Below are 20,995 nucleotides of genomic sequence, written 5' to 3' on the forward strand. Positions count from 1 at the left end.
TTCCTTCCTTCACAAGTGATCTGACCACACACAGTTTATTAACAGAATACAGTTGTTGCTTACTTAATTATCTTCGTCAGTTTAGCCACTGGATTTTCATAACACTGTAATGACCTTTTATAATTCACATCCCCTCCACCTCTACATGTGGGTAGGAAATTGGAAGGTAAATATTAAGAGAAATATTGAAATTTCACTTGACATTGAAAACTGTCAAAAATAGTTTTTCTGTCACTAGAACAGGTGAATATAATACTTTGCATTTTATATTCTTTCTTTAACTTGATGTCATTCACTTTTATGTCCTAAGCCTTTGACCCATTAGGAGCTTACCAAAATATTTGTAACATAAAATGAACAGATTGTTCTTAAAGTTTGGTTGCAACTAACCTTGTACTTAGAACTTGTTTTTTCAGTGCCTTTGTTCTTCTTTCCTTGTTACTCCCTGATCTTTCTTTCTCTGTGTCCTTATAAGACATGACATCAAATTTTAAAATATCGAGGATCAATTTAGGAATTAGAATCTTTGGCTTCTGCACACTAGCTTTTAAAACAAAAAAATCAGTTATGATTTTTCACCTTGTACGTCTAGGCAAAGTATTAGAACAAATAGCATCTTTAGCCTTTTATAGATAGAAACTTTAGTTTCTTATTCGTCATATTAAAAAATTCTTTGTCTAAATACACCAGCATAACCAAGGGCTTTCCATCCATGACTTCCTTTGGAAGCTGCTTCCTGAACAGTACTCAGCAGTGACGCTTCTCATTGAGGGGACCTCATTATTTGGAATCCATTTATACTCAAGATTTTGTGGTTGGGGCCTTTTACCCTTTCCTGGATTCCAGGATGCAGATGTTTTCTTACCCCTTCAACAACTTCAGTGTTCATTCTAAAGAACAACAGTTTTTAAAATCGTTTTAGTCATAGATTTATTCTCAGCGATTTCTTTTTCACAGACTTGGGTCCCGGCCTCTGATTTCTCCAACCGTTCCTCCACATTCTCCATGTGCCCGTCTAGTTTGTCAAGTTTTGATGAGCAGTTCTCTACTTTGCCCTCCAGTGAGGACAGTGTGTCCCTGAATTTCCCTGAATCTCCCTTGAAGCAACTCACTGCGCTCGTGGAGGGATCCCTGCACTCTGCTGCACTGTGGAAAAGGTCAGCCAGCCCAGTGAAGAGAAACCCGAGGTGCTGCCTCTCAGGCAGGGCATTGGGAGCACAGGGAGCACAGACACTGTTCTCACCTCCAGCATGACTTTCCTGTGATTTTTCCAGACAAGTATCATAGATTATTTAACTAGACTTTCAAATAGAAGTCACCTAACTCCCCAACTTTCAAGGCATACATAATCATGGTTATACTTGTGAAAGGCAGCTGGTTGTGGCTCTTCAAGCTTCAGCTCTCTTTGTTGTTGTTGTTGGTTCAGTAGCAGCCTCTCTTGAACTATGATACTGACAATCCTGAAATTTCCTAAAGATTTTCAGCTTAGAATAATGGACTAAGAAAGCTGATAATATTTAGCCTTCTAAGATGCTTCAGAAAAATGGGGAAGTCTGCTCTGCACTCTGTTTTTAATGTATCATAGTATAGCATATGTGTATCATAATATATCAGAAATCATAGCTTAAATTTTATACTCTGCTGTTTTAATTTTTGAGGCAAGTGGGATTTGAGCCCATTAAGATACCAGTCCTTTCAGTTTGATTTGGGTTTATGCTTTGTGTGTTTGGGTGCCGGAATCCAGAAATACTTACGTGGGTTGCATAGTTGGGTAAAAGACGTTGACAGTTTCTGGAGTCAAATCAGGAAGACTTATTTTGGCCCATAAAGCCAGATACTTTGCCATGTGTTCCTGGGGGTGCTTTAACTTGGCTGATTTTTCATGGAACATTGTGTCTCTGAAATATGCAGAAGAGAAATCCTGGGTTTGCTAGTTATATATTATACTCAAAATAGGTTTGTCTAGAATTAATTGAAGTGGTATATCTTGGCTTGTTTTACTAACTACTGGTATTTTTGTTCATAATACTAGAACTATGGCTGAGATTGTGTTTCAAGAATATATGTTTTTAAAACATAGTCTTGGAACTTAATATCCCAAGAGACCAAGAACTGAAGTTGTGTTTTAATCTTTCTCAATTGCTAGTGAAGCTAAAGGTGCTAAAGGAGGTAAAATGGCGTGCAGTCAGTACTCTCCTGATAGGTGCTTTTATAATCTTGTGTGAAGCTGTAAATTGGGTTTGGATATTAAAAGATACTAGTGAGTGGTACTGTTTAGGCTAGAGTTGTATTGTGTAAAGCAATTGGTATTCTGATCACACCTGAATGTTTTTAATTGAACATGCATTGTTAAGCCATTGAGTAGAACTTACTGAAAGGTGGGCAGTGTTGTGAAGCTCTTTTACCCGATGTGTGTTCAAAAGAAAAACCTTAAATTTAGGATGAAACCTCTTTCTGGTATTCGACCTACTGAATTGGATCGAATGACTTCCAGGAAATTGGTGTTTGTTGAGCATGTTGTTCAGTAGCTTTAAGCTTTGGAGGTAGTTTATTTAGGAAATAGCAAAGAACATTCAGAGAAATGTGTATTTTCCATTAACTTAAGTTTCCCATTACAGAGAGCTGTATAATCCTTTCAAGGCTAAAAGAGGGATTCATCTTCCTGATAACTTTTCATCCTTTTCATCTCAAGAGACTGTTGAAGAATGTTTTATATTTATCTTTTGATATATTGTGTAAAAAAGAAAAAAAACTAAAAAACTCAAAATCTTTACTAAAGTGAACACTTTCAATTTATTACACATTTTTGTCTGACCGCTGATGAAGTATAAATGGAAGCAAACCATTTTAGAGCTATAAGTTTTCTTTTATTAAGTAAGGAGACCAATACCAGTGGATATAACTATTTGGAATTTACTATGCATTTATATATGAAAGGAATGGAAAATACATTTCTTGAATGAAAGTTAAGGAAAATGAGTTTCCAATGTATAATTATTAAATTTTATTATTTTTAAAGCAAAGATACCAGATTCATCAATGTGGGAGAATCAAGATTCTGCACAAGCAAATGGGATTGATTCTGTTTTGTCAAAGGCTGAAATTGCCTCTTGTAGTTACGAAGCCAGGTATGTGGAAATTAAGTCTATTGTAATACTTACGGATAGTTAATCATTTTTACAGACTCTTTTGAAGTGGATTCAGACGTGCCAGTCATCCCTGTATTACATGTTATGGAAAGAAATATTTCAAGGCTTAGTCCCTTCAGTTCCTTTTTTCCTTTCACAAATGCTAGATAACTTTAAATAAATACCTTACTTTCCTGATGAATTGGTAGGTCCTACAGTGGAAACCAAAAGAAATTGGGCATTGTCACTCTCAGACCATTGTCTTTTGAAGGATAGAATTAAAGAATTAGATATTTTTTACTATTCATCTATTCTGATCACTCCTTTTTATAGCTAAGAAAAATCCCTTGCAATTTAAAACTCGTAATACATAATATTTTCTTAAAATTTTTTGTTAAAACTTGATTGTCTATTAAATTACAAGTAAATAATTGCGTATTGGCATACCCAATAATCTCCTCACTTAAAATTGCAGACTGTTGTCAACTTGTTAGTACCAACTTTGTGTGTAGGTTTTTATCTTACAGTAACCTTAAACTCTCATTACAGTGGGCTCTGTTAGTACAGGAAGAAACAGACATTATGTATGTGTTCCTCACACTTAAATCATTTAAAACTAGAGTAATAATGATTAATTTGAAAGAGCTGCCTCTTTTTTTTTCTTTCCTGATAACTGACACTTTCTACCTTTATAACATTTACATATCGTTGGCAAGCATTAAAGTATTTAACAATTATAAAAACAGAGTCCTACATCAGTTATATTTTTCAGTCTTTTTTACTTATGCCTTTGTCATTCATACTTTTCTTTTTTATTGAGATATAATTGGCATGTAACGTTATATTAGTTGCAGGTGTATAGCATAATGATTTGATATATGTAACATTTTTCAGTCCTAATTAAAAGTTGGGGTTGTTCAAGCAAGTCTAATAGGAACAAAAGATATTTCAACATCATCTAACTGAAATAGTTTAAAATCTTGCCAGTTATTTTATAAAAAGAATACTTAAGAAACCTTTGAAATCAAACATACGTAATTATAAAATATTTTAAATTACTTCCCAATTATGACCTGTGAAACTTTTACTCCTAGACTGACTTTGCCTTTCTTATTGACAGAATTATGTTTTAACCTTTTCATTGTTGATAATGCAGCCCAAGAGTTGAAAATTTACTTTAATAAAAATGATAAGTCAGATACAAATGCATTCTGGATTGTTATATTTTTATTAAGCCAGGCAGTTTAGAGCTGATTTTGTGTTGTGCTCAGTAAGTCTGGCTTTTTTCCCCACTGAGTTGTTGGATGATGACTTGTGCCTCTGGTGTCTGGACAGTTGTGTTCACATGTGGAGGGCATGGGGAAGCTCAGGAATACTCTCTTGGTGTTTGAGTTTTGCTCAAGGCTGAAGTGAAAGCCCCACCCTCTCTATTGCTTCTGAAGGGTGTCTCTTCTCATTCAGCACCCCAGGCTGAGTGCTGGTCATAGGGTAGCAAGGCTGCCTTGGGGGTAAAAGTGTTTCCTGTTCCTGATGGCTTTGGACACAAGTAGCCACAGCTGTAGGAGGAGCTCTAGGAGCTCTAGGCTTCTTTTGGTGTTTGGATGTTGCAGTCGTATTGCATCAAAGATAGTGATTGTCAAGCTGAATGTATTACAGAATAATTGGTGTTACGATAATATGGTCCAAATACTATGCAGCAAGCCAGTGAGGTGGTAATTGTTTAAGGAGAAACATAAGTGATGAAAATGAATTTGAGTATAAGTTGGGGGAAGAAAAACCCATAAGAGTGGGGTTTTATCTCTTATTGTGATTTTCCTTTTGTAGAAAGCTGTTGATAGAAAGTCTCTAGAAAACAATTCTTGGATACCCTTTTCTTGTCCAATAATTATATTTTCCTTAGGCGAGAAGATTTGTTAAAAATTTCTCACATTTGCATCAGAGAAATGTTTTTAGGGTTGGAGTAGGGACTGGATATAGGGATGGGCCTCCCAGTTTTATCCATTGTTGAGTTTCCAAAAGACACAGACTAATAATGAGGTCAGGAAAGGATGGTATGTACACATGAGGGTAGAAATTATGGAAAGGTAGAATGTATATACGAAGGCTAGAATATACATTACTGTTTAGTTTTACTCATACTTAACAGAAAGAGCAAGATTTATACATAAGTGAGAAGGTAGATATATGGATGAATAGGAAGTGATCTATGAATATCCGAGAATCACATATTTTTTAAGATCAATCATTTTTAAATCTCTGTTTTCATGCACTTTTGTAAGGACGCTTTACTGTTCTTATAGTGATGTGGATACCTATTAGCATATTGAATGGGCAGTGACATACATGTGCAGTGTAAACCTGCAAATAAACAATTTTTTGTGGCACACACTGATAAAGTATTGGTAGTTTATTCTCTGTGGGATCTAGTTGACAGGAATAGATAAACCACTTGTAGTGAAGGATCACTATAATGTTTTGTATTTGCCTTTATTCATTTATTTTATATGAAACAAATCCACTTTCCCAACTACCAACTCAAGAGAATTTTGCTTCCTTCCCTTAGTTATGGGAACCCTCTTAGGTTCCCTTAGGTTTTCCTTTTTTGTTTGTAACTTCCCTAGTGTTTAGTGGCTCCTAAACATTTCTCTCCAAGATGTATATGTGCACAAGTACATAAATAGATGTCTTTTGTTTTGCTAATAAGTAACATATCCTTGAAAATTTTTGAATAAGTGAAAAAATAGGAAAATACAATTATTGTAAATATAAGAATACAGTATATAGCAGTTATGTAACACATTCTTTCAATAATGAATAATTACCTTTAATTTGTAAGCTTAGCTTTTGCATGCTGAACCTACACATGTAGCATTATTGAAAATGTCTTAAACTGTATGTGTTTGTATATAGACTTTAAAACTTTTACACACACACACACACACACACACACATCCTTGCTTTACTAAACAAGATCCATTGACTATGATCTATTATTTGGTGGGTGAGTGTAGGGAGGGTAATCCTTGTGAACGTCATGGGGTCTGTTTTGTTTACCATGTTTTACCTACCACCTCGCAAAATACCTCAGACATAAATTTTTGTTGAATGAATGAGAAAATTTTCGTTGCCATACTGTTTGTCAGTCAGCACTTCTTTTACTGTCATTTTTCCTTCCTATTAGATACTTCTCGTCTACTAGGAGCTTTGAAGTCAGTAATTTATTACTGTTTTTGTGTCCATCAGAAATGCATATGATTTTGCATTTACTTCTGAGTAGCTTGGAGGATTCTTTTCCTTCTTGGCTTTCGGTGGTGTGAGATGGGGAGGGTGCCAGAGGTTTCTGAGTAACTGAAGCATAGTATTTGTATATTGTTTCTCAAAACAGGGCACACTACCATGCTGAGTAAGCACTTAGTAAATATTTATTGAAAAATGTATAGAATAACTGATGTATTTACACAGGAGTATGTAATCTGGTGAAACAGTGCTTATTATTTTGCTTGTGTTTTTATTTTAGTATTTTTTCTTGGTTTCATTACAGAGTGGTAAAATGGAATTTTACTAATTATATATAATTCCATAATTACAGTTTTGTGCTGAATGCTCCAAATATCAAAGGTAATGTGGGGCATTGAGACACGCAAAAGATTTAAAATTTACCATTTTCAATTAGGTCCCTCAAAGTTCTGGAACCCTGGCTCCTGCCCAGAGTGATGTCCTACCATATACAATGCTGTTGGCATCTCAACCACTGTGGAGCCACTTCAGGAGCATGGAATTGGTCAATTGGGAATTGGGTGGTAATAGGATGAGTACATTTTGTCTGTTTGTCACATAGCACTGTTTTGTGTAGTTCTTTCGTTTATATTCTTTGTCTTTGGGGGATGAACCCTGGCCAAACCGTGCCATGTGTTAGGGGAAGAAAACCTCTTTTTGACAGCACATTCCTGCTCTGTGGTGGTTGTGATATCACCAGCATATGGCATGCTGGCATCTCTGCAAAGGGGCCAGAGGTCAGAGTCTTAGGAGAAATCTTCACATACAGACAAGAGCCAAACCTGGTCTTTTAATAACATATTTTGGCACATTCACACATGTCATTTACGCTAATCAGTCAATTGTGCATTTTTCCTTTGGGGGGGAAACAAACTTGAAGTTTCCTTAATGCTTGTTGTTTATCCCTAATGAGAATTGAGTTAAACGAAAAGTATATATTATTGGCATGGGGACATACTGTCAACATTTGATATTTGATTTTGCATTTGAAAGTTATTCCTAGTATAACATTCATTGTGTTTTATTCTTTCTCTAGACAAGTTGGCATTAAGAATGGAATGTTTTTTGGGCAAGCTAAACAACTTTGTCCTAATCTTCAAGCTGTTCCATATGATTTTCATGCATATAAGGAAGTTGCACGAACAATGTATGAAACATTGGCAAGGTACAGCATATACCACAGTCACTTTCATGTCTGTTTTTTTACTTCTTATATTTAATAATGAAGAGAATCCAGCTTTCTTTAGGGTTGGCAGGGTCATATTTGCTAGACTCTTAACCTCTTTCAGTGTCCCATTCCTCAGCAATTCCAATAATCAGTAGCTCAATCTTAAGGGACATGTTTGCACTGCTCAAACTGTTCAGGTGCTTCCTGATATAGGTATAAACGGGTTCTCTGCCTGCATAACTTTAGTTAAGTGGCTCTCGTTTTCTTCCCTTGGAACCCAGACAGATGAAAGATTGGCATTTTTTAACCTAATTATAGTTTCGTTTATGATTAGATAAATGGGTTAACAAGTGGAGACTCTAAAACCATTTATCTTCTAAAGTCATTAACCCAGACAGATGAAAGATTGGTATTTTTTAACCTGGTTTTTTTCTTTTATTATGTTTGAATTATAGTTTCGTTTATGATTAGATAAATGGGTTAACAAGTGGAGACTCTAAAACCATTTATCTTCTAAAATCATTAGGTATGCCAAAAGTTAGTTTTTAGTATAGTTTCAGGGTGGTTGATTAGTTGGCTTGAGAAAAGGAGGTTAATTTTTAGTTGTGGTGTAGGTATATTTAATATTAATTCAAAACTCAAAATTTAAAATAAATATATTGCAGGCCATGTATGGTCTGAAGCAGCAGTCAGCATATTTTTTTCTATAAAGGGCTAGAAAAGGTCTGTCCCAGCTCCTGTGGCTGTGAAAGCAGCCACAGACAGAAGTATTAGTGAATGGGCATGGCTGTATTATTGATTTACCAAAACTATCTGGACAGTAGGCCAAGGTCTGTTGACCTTTGGAGTATATTAATGTTCTAAGAGATCCTTCTTGTACCTCTGTCTTCACCTCTTCCTCTCCTTTGTTACGCATTATTTTGAATATTTATTATCTATTAAATGCAGACAGTTGTTGATGGTGCTGGTCCTACAGAGAGGAATGAGATTCAATCTCTGTTTGATCAAGAGAGAGAAAATAAAAGGAACAGATGATGGTTTCTGGCATTAGTTTGTGGGTCTGAGTGCTGAATGATAAGCCATTTATAATCACAGCTGTCCTTAAGATCCCACATATGGGAATGTTGGTGTTACCAAGTTTTTAAATCCTGTTCCAGAGCTGGGGTCAATAGAAGCATCCAAATAAGGGCTGAGAATGGATGACTGAGCTGGGTAGTGGTACAACTGTGTTTTGAGTATCAAGGCATTCAAGCAACTGTCAGCCTGAATCTCACATCAGGAGGATTTGAGAGAGAGCCATGACACATACTAGTCCTGAGATAATTTTAGTTTGTGCAGACATTGTCAGTGACATGTGGCTTTGCTATGGGAAAAAATTCAGTGGTGTTCTCCTTTCACTCTTTGGAAATCCTGCCTCGGCTTCATATTCTCCATGTTTCAAGTTAGCTTTCACTCTGAAGCAAAATTCTTCAGATCAGGTGCACCCTTCTGCTCTTACCTTTATTTAAGTGTAAACAAAACACTCATTTCTTAAATGAATACAGATATTCAATATTCATTAACCTGATTTGTAACCTGCAGTAAGATGTGGGTGAGATGAGGCATAGTATACCTTATCATGTAGATTATTAAAGACACATTTTTGACCTCGAGGCCTTTCCAGTTGCCTTACATTTGTGGTCCACATATTTGATTAGCTTTGGAGCCACATGACAACTCTGCTTTTCTTTTCCTCTTCTATAGCTAATTAAAACAAGGCCTTTGTGTAGATAATAACCAAAACCCAAAGTATTTCTACATTCAGGAATGTCATCTGTGTTCTTTTAGACAGGTATTTGGGGTGATTGACCTTTATATCCTTTATATCCTATCCTATATCCCTATCCCAGGTCTGCTACAATGAAAAGTATTTAATTATGGTGTTTTTGTTGAGGAAATCATCAGTTACTTAATTTGATTTGTGTAATTTTTCTGTCCGTTTGGGATTCTGATAAACCATGTTTGAAAATATTTTAGATGTTCTGACAGTTCTAATTCACCCACTAATTTTTAGATGTTCAGAATTTTACAGTATAGAGAAACTGGAATAATAATTTCTGTTGTATTTTTGGTAGTTATAGGAAATGGGAAAATACTAATTCGTTTTACAGTTAAAAGTTAGGTGACTAAATAGTGGTACTTGGGTCAGTTTAATTAAAATGCTAATACTGTTTAGCATTTTAAGTCTTATTAGGAAATGTGAAGAAAGATGCCATAGGAAGGCTGGACTTGGTGCAACATTAGTGTCTACTAGATGGCAGGCTGCGCCTGGTTCACTGCCTTTGCTCTTTTGTTGATAGCTACACACATAACATCGAAGCTGTGAGTTGTGATGAAGCACTGGTAGACATCACTGAGATCCTTGCAGAGACCAGACTTACTCCTGATGAATTTGCAAATGCTGTCCGCATGGAAATCAAAGACCAGACCAAATGTGCTGCCTCTGTTGGAATTGGTTAGTGTACAGCTTATCTCATATGATTCATTTTACTCAAAGTATTGTTTTGTGATCACTGAATATCGTTTAATATTTAAGAGTGATTTTTTTTTTTTTTAGATTTTGGTGTTTTTTTTTTTTTTTATCATACCACATAGGCCCCTGACTTCTAAAACTATTCTTAGTATCACTCATATTTGTGTAATACGTGAGATAAAAGTGTTAGAAATTGTGATTGATAATGATATCTTTCAGATAAACAAGTTGGAATATTTTAGTTTTTCAAAAAATGGGGAGAATTGAATTCAATATTTGTAAACATGCTCTTTAAAAAACACTTTCTTTCTTACATGTGTGTTAAAAAACACATACTCTTTTTTAACACTTCCTGAGAGGAGGAGGGGGCATGCCATACCACACAGGGCCACATGGAGAAGCCCCCAGTTTTGGTCAGGAGGCAGAAGCAGGGTGAGAGGAAATCGTAGGCCAGAGCCTATATTGGGGTTTCTGTGGGAAAAGCTGGACAGAGCAGAGCAAACAGCCTTGAATTGGCTACTGTGGATAATCCTGTGGTTTTAGGGCTATATGCGGAGATCTCTAGTCCCCTGGTACCTTGGCCCTGGGATGATTTAGGGGAGGAAAACACTGTTTTTGTGTGTGAGCTTGATGAGATGGTTGGGGGTGGCTGGGTTGCATATGAGAGATGTTGATAGGTGTTGATATGACAGCTGTTTGCTGTCCTTAGGAACCAGCTAGCCCTCTCCCCAGCCAGCAAGATTTTAAAGGTGTCAGAACATGGTATCATAAGATACAGAAAATAAAAAACATGATTAATACATTCATAGCATTCTTCCTGTTACTAGCTGGCCTACCTTTATCCTCCCATGTTTGGCCCGCAGATCCTTCTCAATATTCATTTAGGGCTTATTTTCTGTATTCCAGTATCTGGCATGGGTTTTGTTTGTTTTAACTTGTACTTCTTTCTAATTTACAGGTGTGACAATGTGAGTACAGTACATTCTTTTAAGTTTAAGCACATAATTAAAACAAAAATCCCACATGATACTTCCATTCCTCAGCCCCCTCTCCACAACTCACCACTTTTATCGTTTTAGTATGACTTTGCAGAACTTTTTCTCTTAATGAATATCTACATATCTACCCTAGGAAAACCCATAGTTGTTATGTAAGTCTTCTGTAAGACTGAGGCATATCCTTTTTATAAGTCTTCCATAAATTCTGGAGATTTTATTATTTACATAGCAATTTACCTGACACCCTCCTCTCACAGACCCCTGATACCATCTCTGTCCCAGGTAGCCTTTTCCTCTGCTCTGCATTACTTCTCCATGTCCATACCACACCTGGGACCTCACTGTCACTATCTGTCTTTGTTTTCAAGATGCTCATACCCTCAATTTCTCCTGCACATGGTTTTTTTTTTTTTTTTAATTAAATATAGTTTGTTGTCAAATTGGTTTCCATACAACACCCAGTGCTCATCCCAACAGGTGCCCTCTTCAATGTCCATCACCCACTTTCCCTTCTCCCCCACCCGCACCAACCCTCAGTTTGTTCTCAGTATTTTAGAGTCTCTTATGGTTTGCCTCCCTCCCTCTCTGTAACTTTTTGTTTTTTCCCCTTCTCCTCCCCCATGGTTCTTTGTTAAGTTTCTCAGGATCCACATATGACTTAAAACATGTGGTATCTGTCTTTCTCTGCCTTACTTATTTCACTTAGCATAACACTCTCCAGTTCCATCCATGTTGCTACAAATGGCCATATTTTATTCTTTCTCATTGCCAAGTAGTATTCCATTGTATATATAAACCACATCTTCTTTATCCATTTGTCAGTTGATGGGCATTTAGGCTCTTTCCATAATTTGGCTATTGTTGAAAGTGCTGCTATAAACATTGGGGTACAAGTGCCCCTATCCTGCACATGTTCTGATTATATAGTGAGACTTCGGGTTCCTTGGGTTCCCTTCCCCCGCCTCTCCCTGCCCCCATAACCCCCCTTCCAATAGCACTCCTTTGGCTTTATTTCCCTGCCTAGCCTGGATGCATTGGTTGGTGGGATGATCTGATTTCTGATCATTGCCTTCAGTGCCTGTAAACTTCCAGTCATAAGATTAGGACTATTTTTTCTGTTCCTTTACCAGGGATAGGAGGTGTTGAAATGACACTCAGTTGGGAACAAAGGGAAACCCCTATCCAATAACCATGTGGATTATAATCTGTCATACTTAACAAAATTCTGCCAGTTTTGTACTGTGTTTGAAATGATCAGAATTGAAAATTGTTTTTCATTGTTTTTGAGAGAAATTGGATAGGTAATTTGTCTGTAGATGTCTTTTTTTAAGAAATTTAAAAATAATTATGAATATTTCTTGAACATTTTTTTTTAACTTTATAGGTTCTAATATTCTTCTTGCTAGAATGGCAACTAGAAAAGCAAAACCAGATGGGCAGTACCACCTAAAACCAGAAGAAGTAGATGATTTTATCAGAGGTCAGCTAGTTAGTAATCTACCAGGTAAATACAGATCTGTGCTTTTTAACTTTCATTTATTGTAAACATTTATTAGTGCTTTTCATAGTTTTGGAACATAATTCTTTTCCAAAACATGATTATATATTTTTTTATCCATGATTGAGTGCCATGAAAACTAGAATTTGAAATTCTGCAATGAGTAATTCCTTACCAGGACCTGCATGTTACCTTTTACTTCTGTTTCTCACATCTTTTAGTTTAAGTATTTCTCAAGTGACAAGATCAGGGGATGCTAAGAAGTCATTTTAAATATGATGAAATTGACGTTTCGCCCCTTAAATAAATCATAATTGAAATTGTGTACTTCTAGGCCAATTACAAAGTTTGAGAATCGATACCCCTATTTATAAAATTATACTGCTGCACTTGTGACAGGTTTCTGAGTTTAGTAAGAAAAGTAGAAAATGTACGAATCATATTAGGAAGAGTAAAGCCTAAAGATGAAGTGTTATGTTTTGTTAACTCAGAGGTTGAGGTAAAATGTCCATCTCCACCTTTCTCTGCTAAGGGCCAGGATGTTTAGTTATTTTATATTTTTGTGTGGTTGCTGTGTGGCTAACAATCCTAGCATGTAAAAATCTTTCCATAGACAAATCATCAAATATAACTGAAAAACAGTTGCCCTTTTGAGGCCTGGAATAGATCTAATTTTTTTTGTGTGTAGGACAATTCCGGTGGGGCTCAAAACCATGAACTGTAAGATCATGATCTGAGCTGAAATCAGGGGTCAGATGCTTAACCGACTGAGCCACCCAGGCGCCCCAGTAGATAGATACCTCTTTCTAAGAAATGTCTCTAGGGGAAGTGTCAGACTCTTGATCTCAGCTCAGGTCTTGATCTCAGGGTCATAAGTTCAAGCCCTTTGTTAGGCTCCATGCTGGATTTGAAGCCTACTTAGGAAAAAAAAAAAAAATGGGAGTTTAAGCTTTTTTTTTATTAGCCATCTCTATTAGTTTGCTAAGGCTACCATAACAAGATACCACAGACTGCATGGCTTAAGTAACAGAAACTTATTTTCTCAGGATTCTGGGGGCTAGAAGTCCAAGATTGAGTTGTCAGCAGGGTGGTTTCTTCTGAGGCCTCTCTCCTTGGCTTGTAGACTGACCATCTTCTCCCTGTGTTGTCACATGGTCTTTTTTCTTTATGCGTCTGTGTCCTAACCTTTTGTTACAGGGACACCAGTCATGCTGGATTAGGACCCACTTGTATATGACCTTACTACTGCAATTACCTCTTTCAAGTTCCTGTCTCTAATTATAGTCACATTCTGAGGTATTGAGTGTTAGAAGGAGACACAGTTCAGTCTATCACACCATCTTCTTTAAACTGAATCATTTTTGTTAGTTTTGTTTGTTTGGGGTTTTTTGTTTTCTTTTGTTTGTTTATTTTTTACAAGAAATAGAGTTTTTAGTTCCTGAAACTGGCAGTCTTCCCTCTCACTTTCTTTTGTTTCCTGGCCAGAGGGACTTTATTTCTTGAAGGGCAAGTTTTTGAAGTTCCATGTCCTGGTTGAATTCTTACGCACAGCATTGAATTTCCTAGGGGATGTCTGAAATATAGTGAGGGGTGGCAAGATTGGCTCCCTCTGGCAAGCCATCTTCCCATGTGGCCTCCTGTCTTCAAAACCAGGTTGTATCCGCCCAAAATTCTTCATGTGATTTCCATGTGTCTATCAACTTTTAGCAAATTCCCAAATTCTTAATCAGATAAATTTAGAACATTTCAGGTATGCAAAATGTCACTTTGCTGTTGTTATGCCTGTCTTGAAGATGGCGTTATAATCATCTTTTTTCCAAAGTGTGCTCCACAGAATACAGGCTGTTCCTTTAAAAAAAGATTTCACATGTGTGTGGGTACCATCCCTGGTGGAGACACACATAGTAAAAGTTGAGAATTGTTGCAGTAACCATATTTTTGTTAGGAAGCAGTCATTTCCCAAAGATATTTGAGGATGAATAGATAGTGCCTATTAACATCTTGTGGAAAATATGATATTTAATATGATAGCTCTCTGGCCAATAACCAGAAGAAACTCAGGATGAATGAACACACCTCCCCCATTGTCCTCTGCAAGCTCTTTTTGGCCCTCTGTGCCCATAAATGTATACATGGCACACAGTTGTCTAGCACAATATATACAATTACTGTAGCTACCTCAGAAAGAGAAAACACACTTCCAATAAGTTTATGTTTTAGGGGACTCTACAGAAAAATGATTATATGTTACACTAACATTACCTAATGAGACCTGTTTTATTTAATTAAAGAAAGGATTGTCCCCAACAGCTATTTGAATACAATAGCCACTTCTTTGAGTTCTTTGGATCTTTGCAAGGCTTTTCACCTTATGTGTGCGCCCTTAACTGAAGGACCTGCTGCACCTGGGTTTGAGCACCCAGCCTGCGGTTGCCATCTCTTCATGCCATTCTTAGAGAAATACCATGAACATGTAGGTGTACATAAAGATGTGCGCTGTTCTGATACGGGAACCAGTAACTAAGTGAAGCTAGGAAGATTTAAGATTTAATTAATTATAGTAAAATAAAATTCATTTCCTCATCTGCACTAGTCACATTTCAGTGCTTAATAGCCACATGTGGCAAGTGCCTACTGGATTAGACAGCACAGATAACATTTTCATCATCACAAAAAGTTCTCCTAAACAGTGTTAATTTAGATGATGAAAACTTTATTCTTCTATGGCACTGTCAGTGCCAAGTCTGGATGCCAGGGGAAGAGATACTACTGGCTGTTTTTAATCTAGAATAATAGTTATGCTTCAAGGACAGATAACAAGTCTTTGTCCCAGTGGCTGGACCGGGAGCTTCCACATCTCTTTTTTTTTTTTTTTTCCTCTTCTCACTTGGTTCTAGGCTAGCATATTTTCTTTCACTTTCCTTTCTAGGTGGCTGCACTCAGTTTGAGCCTCAAGACCCTATTACTTTGTCCTTAGAGGTGTCTCCTTTCCTTTCAAATACATGATGCAGTCAAACTAGCAGTCCTCTTAGGGTTTTGGTGCTGATTAATTTTTCCTCCCCACGCAGTATGGTAGGGGTTAGAGGTGGGCTGCCGCCCCCACATGCTTCTCTCTCCTGTTCAACTTCAGGGCCATTCCATTTCATTAGGTAAGCTTGCAGCAGACTGGGTCTTTTGTTTTTCCCTAGAGGGACAGTGTACTTAGATTAGGTTGACTGTAGTTAATTTGGTGATATTTAATATGATAGCTTTTCTTTTGTACCTACTGGCTAATAATCTGTTCTGCTGTATTGAAGATACTGTTCAGAAACAATAGGTTTTCCCACTGCCACACCCCAGCACACATAGAATTAATCCAGGATTATTGCCTCTTGCTGATTTTGCAAGTCAGAACATATCAACAACTCTCCAGTTCTCCGAGGGAACACGAATAGTGTGTCATGTGTGACTTTGGCCAGTTTAGTGTCTTTCTTGAGTTTCTCCTCCCCATCATGAAAAATATTCAGATAGGTTTCACTTAGAATTTCACCTTTTTGTGAATGATACTCCTCTGGTAGATTTTGTTGTTGTTAAAGCTGACTCTGTTATTCTTTCTTGTTCTCTGTTCTTACTTGAACTTTAAAATGGCACTGATGGGAGGCAGCACCCTTAACACCTTTCATCTAACTTCAGGAGGGAATAACTTTCCCCACCTCCATGGCCATAGATCTCTTGTAAAGTTGGCAGCCTCCTAATCCTGGTAACTGCTTCAAAGAAGTTCTCCTGGCAGAGCCTGGACTAGACCAGTTGTCCTTCTGCCAAAGACCATTGAGAGAATAGACACTGGAAGAATGATAATCAAGTAATGAGCAGAACATAGCAGACTTCACTCTGAGCTCTCCACCAAGCTCCTACAGAAGACCAGAAACAGTCTTTTTCTCATTGGTGGAAATTACTGATTTGATGGTGCAGAGCCATCGTGACAAGAATTTTAGTTTCCTAGGTTACTCTTAAATATCTCTCTTAGATATGTGTACCTTTGTTAAGATCTTGGGCAAATTGAGAGTGACAACTCATCAGTATCCTCCAGGTGAGGCTCAGACCTTGCATCTGGAAGAGAAGGAGACAGGGACTGTGCTGCATGCAGGAGAGCTGAGACCTTTTCAGGGAGATCGTCTTTGTTGACAGAAGAAATCTATCTTGTCCCCGCTGCCACTTTGTTTGCTTAGGAACCTTCATCCCCAGGTCACTTTGTCCAGTATGACAGCAATAATGTTTGTAGTTTTGGACCTACGTTGAAGGTTCTCGTTTTAGTTTCCATTCATAGCAAGTGAGGCTGAAAGTGTCGAGAGGTTTGGCTGTCACAGAAATCATGGTAGAATTCCTAACACTTGGAGTCCCACTAGGTCATACTATAGGTCATACTGTAGACCTGTTTAAATAGGTCTGTAACTTCATTAGTTGATTCTGTAAATAGGAAATCCTAATATTACTCAGTAATAAAGATAGCATTCCTTTGAGAACTTACCTAGTTACACATATTTGAGAAGGTTCACCTATATGTAGAACTCAGATTGAGAAGTAGTTTCTAGAAATACCTTTACTAGCAGTTGCACTAAAAAATTCTTGAATCTTTGAGATGCTTCAATTATGTCACTTAAAAATTTTAAGAGAAATTATTTTAAACTAGTTTTTTGGGTGAATAATAGTTCTTTAACATTGCTGAATTGTTTTTAATGGTTTATGTGCAGAATTATAGAACTATACATATCTCCTTTTCTAGGAGTTGGACGTTCAATGGAATCCAAGTTGACATCTTTGGGAATTAAAACTTGTGGAGACTTGCAGTATATGACAATGGCAAAACTCCAAAAAGAATTTGGTCCCAAAACAGGTCAGATGCTTTATAGGTTCTGCCGTGGTTTGGATGATAGACCAGTTCGAACTGAAAAGGAAAGAAAATCTATTTCAGCTGAGATCAACTATGGAATAAGGTTTACCCAGGTACTGATCTCTTAACGAGTTTTATCCATTTACTCTTATCTCTTCACATAGTCCCCCTCTCCAACTAGTCCGTAGACTCTTGATGCTTGAAGTGAAGACTTTACACTCTTGCTGCTTCCGTGGCTTGCAGAATATTTGTTTTTAACAGACACTTAGCAGGATATAAAGAGTATATATGTTTGGTTTTGAAAGTGAAAATACTTGAGAATTATTTGGTATGTAGGAAAATAACATGGGAGATCTGCTGTGTTTGTCTCTCCATAGCCAAAAGAAGCAGAAGCTTTTCTTCTGAATCTCTCAGAAGAAATTCAGCGACGACTTGAAGCTGCTGGCATGAAGGGTAAACGCCTGATGCTCAAAATCATGATACGAAAGCCTGGGGCCCCTGTAGAAACTGCAAAATTTGGAGGCCATGGAATTTGTGATAATATCACCAGGTAAGCTTATTTAAAAGAGTTTGGATAATTGATATTTTGGTGCAGGTTATTACAATTAATAGAAAATGAAGAAAACCAAGGAAGAGTATGAATAAAGATCTCTGAATTCAGAGGATATCTGGTACTCTGCAGCGCTGGGCCTCAGCGCAAGGCCATTGCAGCTGTGTCACTGCCCTCAGGTTTGGCTCCTGACATGCACCTGTGTGCCTGACCTTTAGCAGGGTCTTCAGGCTGTTGACTTCAGTGCACGGACAGAAGGAAAGGGAAAGGCTAAGACCTGCCACTGTGGCAACAGTTGTGACAGGGTCTTGGAGGGGTGAGGGTCAGTACAGTGATTCAGAAAGTGATTTTAATGAGACATTTTCTTTGTTTAGGGAGGTGTAGTTTCTGTGTCTGAAATGATTATTGTAGTCTCTCCAAATTGGTAGAAAGCATTTAAAACCCCCTTTTATTAAATATGAGGGCCACTAATATAAAACTTCCTGTGAAGTTTGTGACAAATATGAAAATACCTAATTTTGTGTGCCATTTTGTTAACACATGGTACACTATATTTTATCTGTCAGATCAACCAAAGCCTTGAGACTTCTGACCCTGAAAGCCACACATAAGGAATTGTTTAAAAAAAAAAAAAAAAAAAAAAAAAAAAGTTAAGGGTTAGTTAATGCCTGCCATAGAAATTAAAATGTTTGTGTGTATAGTGATGTTGCCACAAGTACAAGAGGACTGCCCTCCATTACAGGCACATTCTAGCTTTATCATTCATGCATTGTTCACCATGAAAACGGGTTATAAATTGTACTTTAAACAACACGTTTATAAAATACCTTTTGGGGTAGTTGGTAATCTTTATTATATTTACCTATTTTTTTAAATGTTTATTATTTTGAGAAAGAGAGCACAAGCAGGGCAGAGAGAGAGAGAGAGAGAGAGAAAGGGGGAATCCCAAGCAGGCCCTGCACTGTCAGCACAGAGCTTGACGTAGGACGGGAACTCAAACCGTGAGATCATGACCTGAGCCAAAACCAAGAGTTGGGTGCTTAACTAACTGAGCCACCAAGGCGCTCCTGTATTTAACCTATTTTAATAAACATTTTGATGTATCCGTATTTTAAATGCTGTATTAGTTAAATACAGTGTTAGTGGTCTTTTCTATAACAAGTTGGTTATGAGGCCCTAACTGTGGAATAGAGTGATCTTTTTACACATGGTTTCTATGAGAAAATCAGATCTAGTTTATTAATACCTTTCTTGGGAATGCAACCTAGAACTTGCTTTGTACAAGGTACATGAAAAGGATCATCCAAAAACTAATTTTTCTTTAGAAAGAGAACTGGCAGTAGAGTATCCTTTTGTCATGTATGCATTTTTAAATGTCTTAGCATTGTATATTTTGGTGCATCAGCAGTACCTGGGGGCTCACTCTGTCTAATTTTAGTAAGAAAATCAGCCTTCATTTAATCCTTTTTGGAGAATCCAGGTACTCCAAAAATATAATTATAACAGTAAGAAAAACTAGGATTAATTATACTGAACCCCCTGCCCCCCCAGTTGAAGGATAATATTCAGCCTTTTTTGTAAGCACATACCTCCTTGCTGTTGTTAGTATTTGTTCCATTTTTGTTCTGAACTTAAAAAGTTTTATTATGAAAATTTTAAACATATTTAAAAGTAGAAATAGTAGAACTATTATGAACCCATTACCTGATCTCAACAGTTGCTGTCAGCTCCTCTGATACCATCCTTCCTCCCCTTCTCCCAGTGATTTTGAAGTGAATTTCCTATACAGTCTTGTTTCTTCCATAGGTATCTCAGTGTTTGTCTCTAACAAGATGAGGACTCTTTGTTTGGTGACCACAGGACAGTTCAAAACCTACTGTGTAGAGGCACCTAGGTGGGTGGCTCAGTCGGTTAAGCGTCCAACTTTGGCTCAGGTCACAATCTCACGGTTTGTCGTTTTGAGCCCCACATCGGGCTCTTTGCTAATAGCTCAGAGCCTGGAGGCTGATTCAGATTCTGTGTCTCCCTGTCTCTCTGCCCTTCCCCTGCTCGTCCTCTCTCTCTCTCTCCCTCCCTCCCTTCCACTCTCAAAAATAAACATTAAAAAAAATTGGGGGGGGGCCCTGAGTGGCTCGCTCAGTCAGTTAAGCATCTGACTTCACCTCAGGTCATGATCTCACAGTTTGTGAGTTCAAGCTCAGAGCCTGAAGCCAGCTTCTGATTCTGTCTCCCTCTCTCTCTCTGCCCCTCCACTGCTCATGCTGTCTCTCTGTCTCTCTCAAAAATAAACATTTAAAAAAAAAATTAAAAAAAATTTTTTTAATGTTAAAAAAAAAAAACACCTGTGTATAAAATGTACATTTTGCTGTGCCCTTAAAATACTAACTTTGGATAAGATGATAATGAAAAAGAACACATAATGAATCAGAACAAGTGTAATTTTATAAATGTTACCAAAATGCAGATCGGTTATAAACCATTAACTTAAACTTAACATTTTGGTAGTGTTCTAACTGCCTGAGGAAGGCTTTAGGTGTGGGATTATGAAATATTATAACACTGACCTTGTATTTCCTCTAATTCAGGGGTTGATACACTCTTTCCTGTGGGCCATATCCCTCCTTGGGCCTGTTTTTATGTGGTCTTTGTGAGCCAAGAATGATTCTTATATGAAAGTTTGTAAAGAGTGAAGACCATGTGAGAGGAACCACAAAGCACAGGCAATTCATTCTCTGGTTCTTTACAGAAACAGGCTGTGGGCGCCTGCTGTAGTCCCCACTGAAGTAATGTTGGGCTGAGTTAAGCAGTGGTAGTCCACAGTCCATGATTCTGTTACCTCTTGTAATGGGCCCTGATCAAAAGATACATGGCAATCATGTGCCTTGCAGACTCTGATAGGTTATAATTCTGTAAGAGAAAGGATTCCATTTTAAATTGCATGTCAAAGAGCCATATGTAGGTTGAGATCTGTGGCTTGATTATCACGCGGAAAAAT

The 20,995-nt window shown here is 37.3% G+C and overlaps 1 protein-coding gene across 14 annotated transcripts in view; it reads left to right on the top strand.

The window, feature by feature from the left end:
• Positions 1-20,995, top strand: part of REV1 (REV1 DNA directed polymerase) — a 92,064-nt gene that overhangs the window by 61,550 nt on the left and 9,519 nt on the right. For 11 of the 14 annotated variants that reach the window (XM_030310406.1, XM_030310400.1, XM_030310401.1 and 8 more), the window contains 6 exons: positions 3,020-3,128; positions 7,441-7,569; positions 9,912-10,066; positions 12,467-12,586; positions 17,343-17,563; positions 17,828-18,000. In XM_030310406.1, the coding sequence (XP_030166266.1) occupies positions 3,020-3,128; positions 7,441-7,569; positions 9,912-10,066; positions 12,467-12,586; positions 17,343-17,563; positions 17,828-18,000 (907 nt within the window). Of the gene's footprint in view, positions 1-982; positions 1,158-3,019; positions 3,129-6,838; positions 6,929-7,440; positions 7,570-9,911; positions 10,067-12,466; positions 12,587-17,342; positions 17,564-17,827; positions 18,001-20,995 lie in introns of those variants that run through there. The other 3 variants (XM_030310412.1, XM_030310413.1, XM_030310408.1) reach the window with 3 other exon arrangements.

This window comes from Lynx canadensis, chromosome A3 (assembly GCF_007474595.2).
Source record: "Lynx canadensis isolate LIC74 chromosome A3, mLynCan4.pri.v2, whole genome shotgun sequence".
In the NCBI taxonomy this organism is placed as follows: Eukaryota; Metazoa; Chordata; class Mammalia; order Carnivora; family Felidae; genus Lynx; species Lynx canadensis.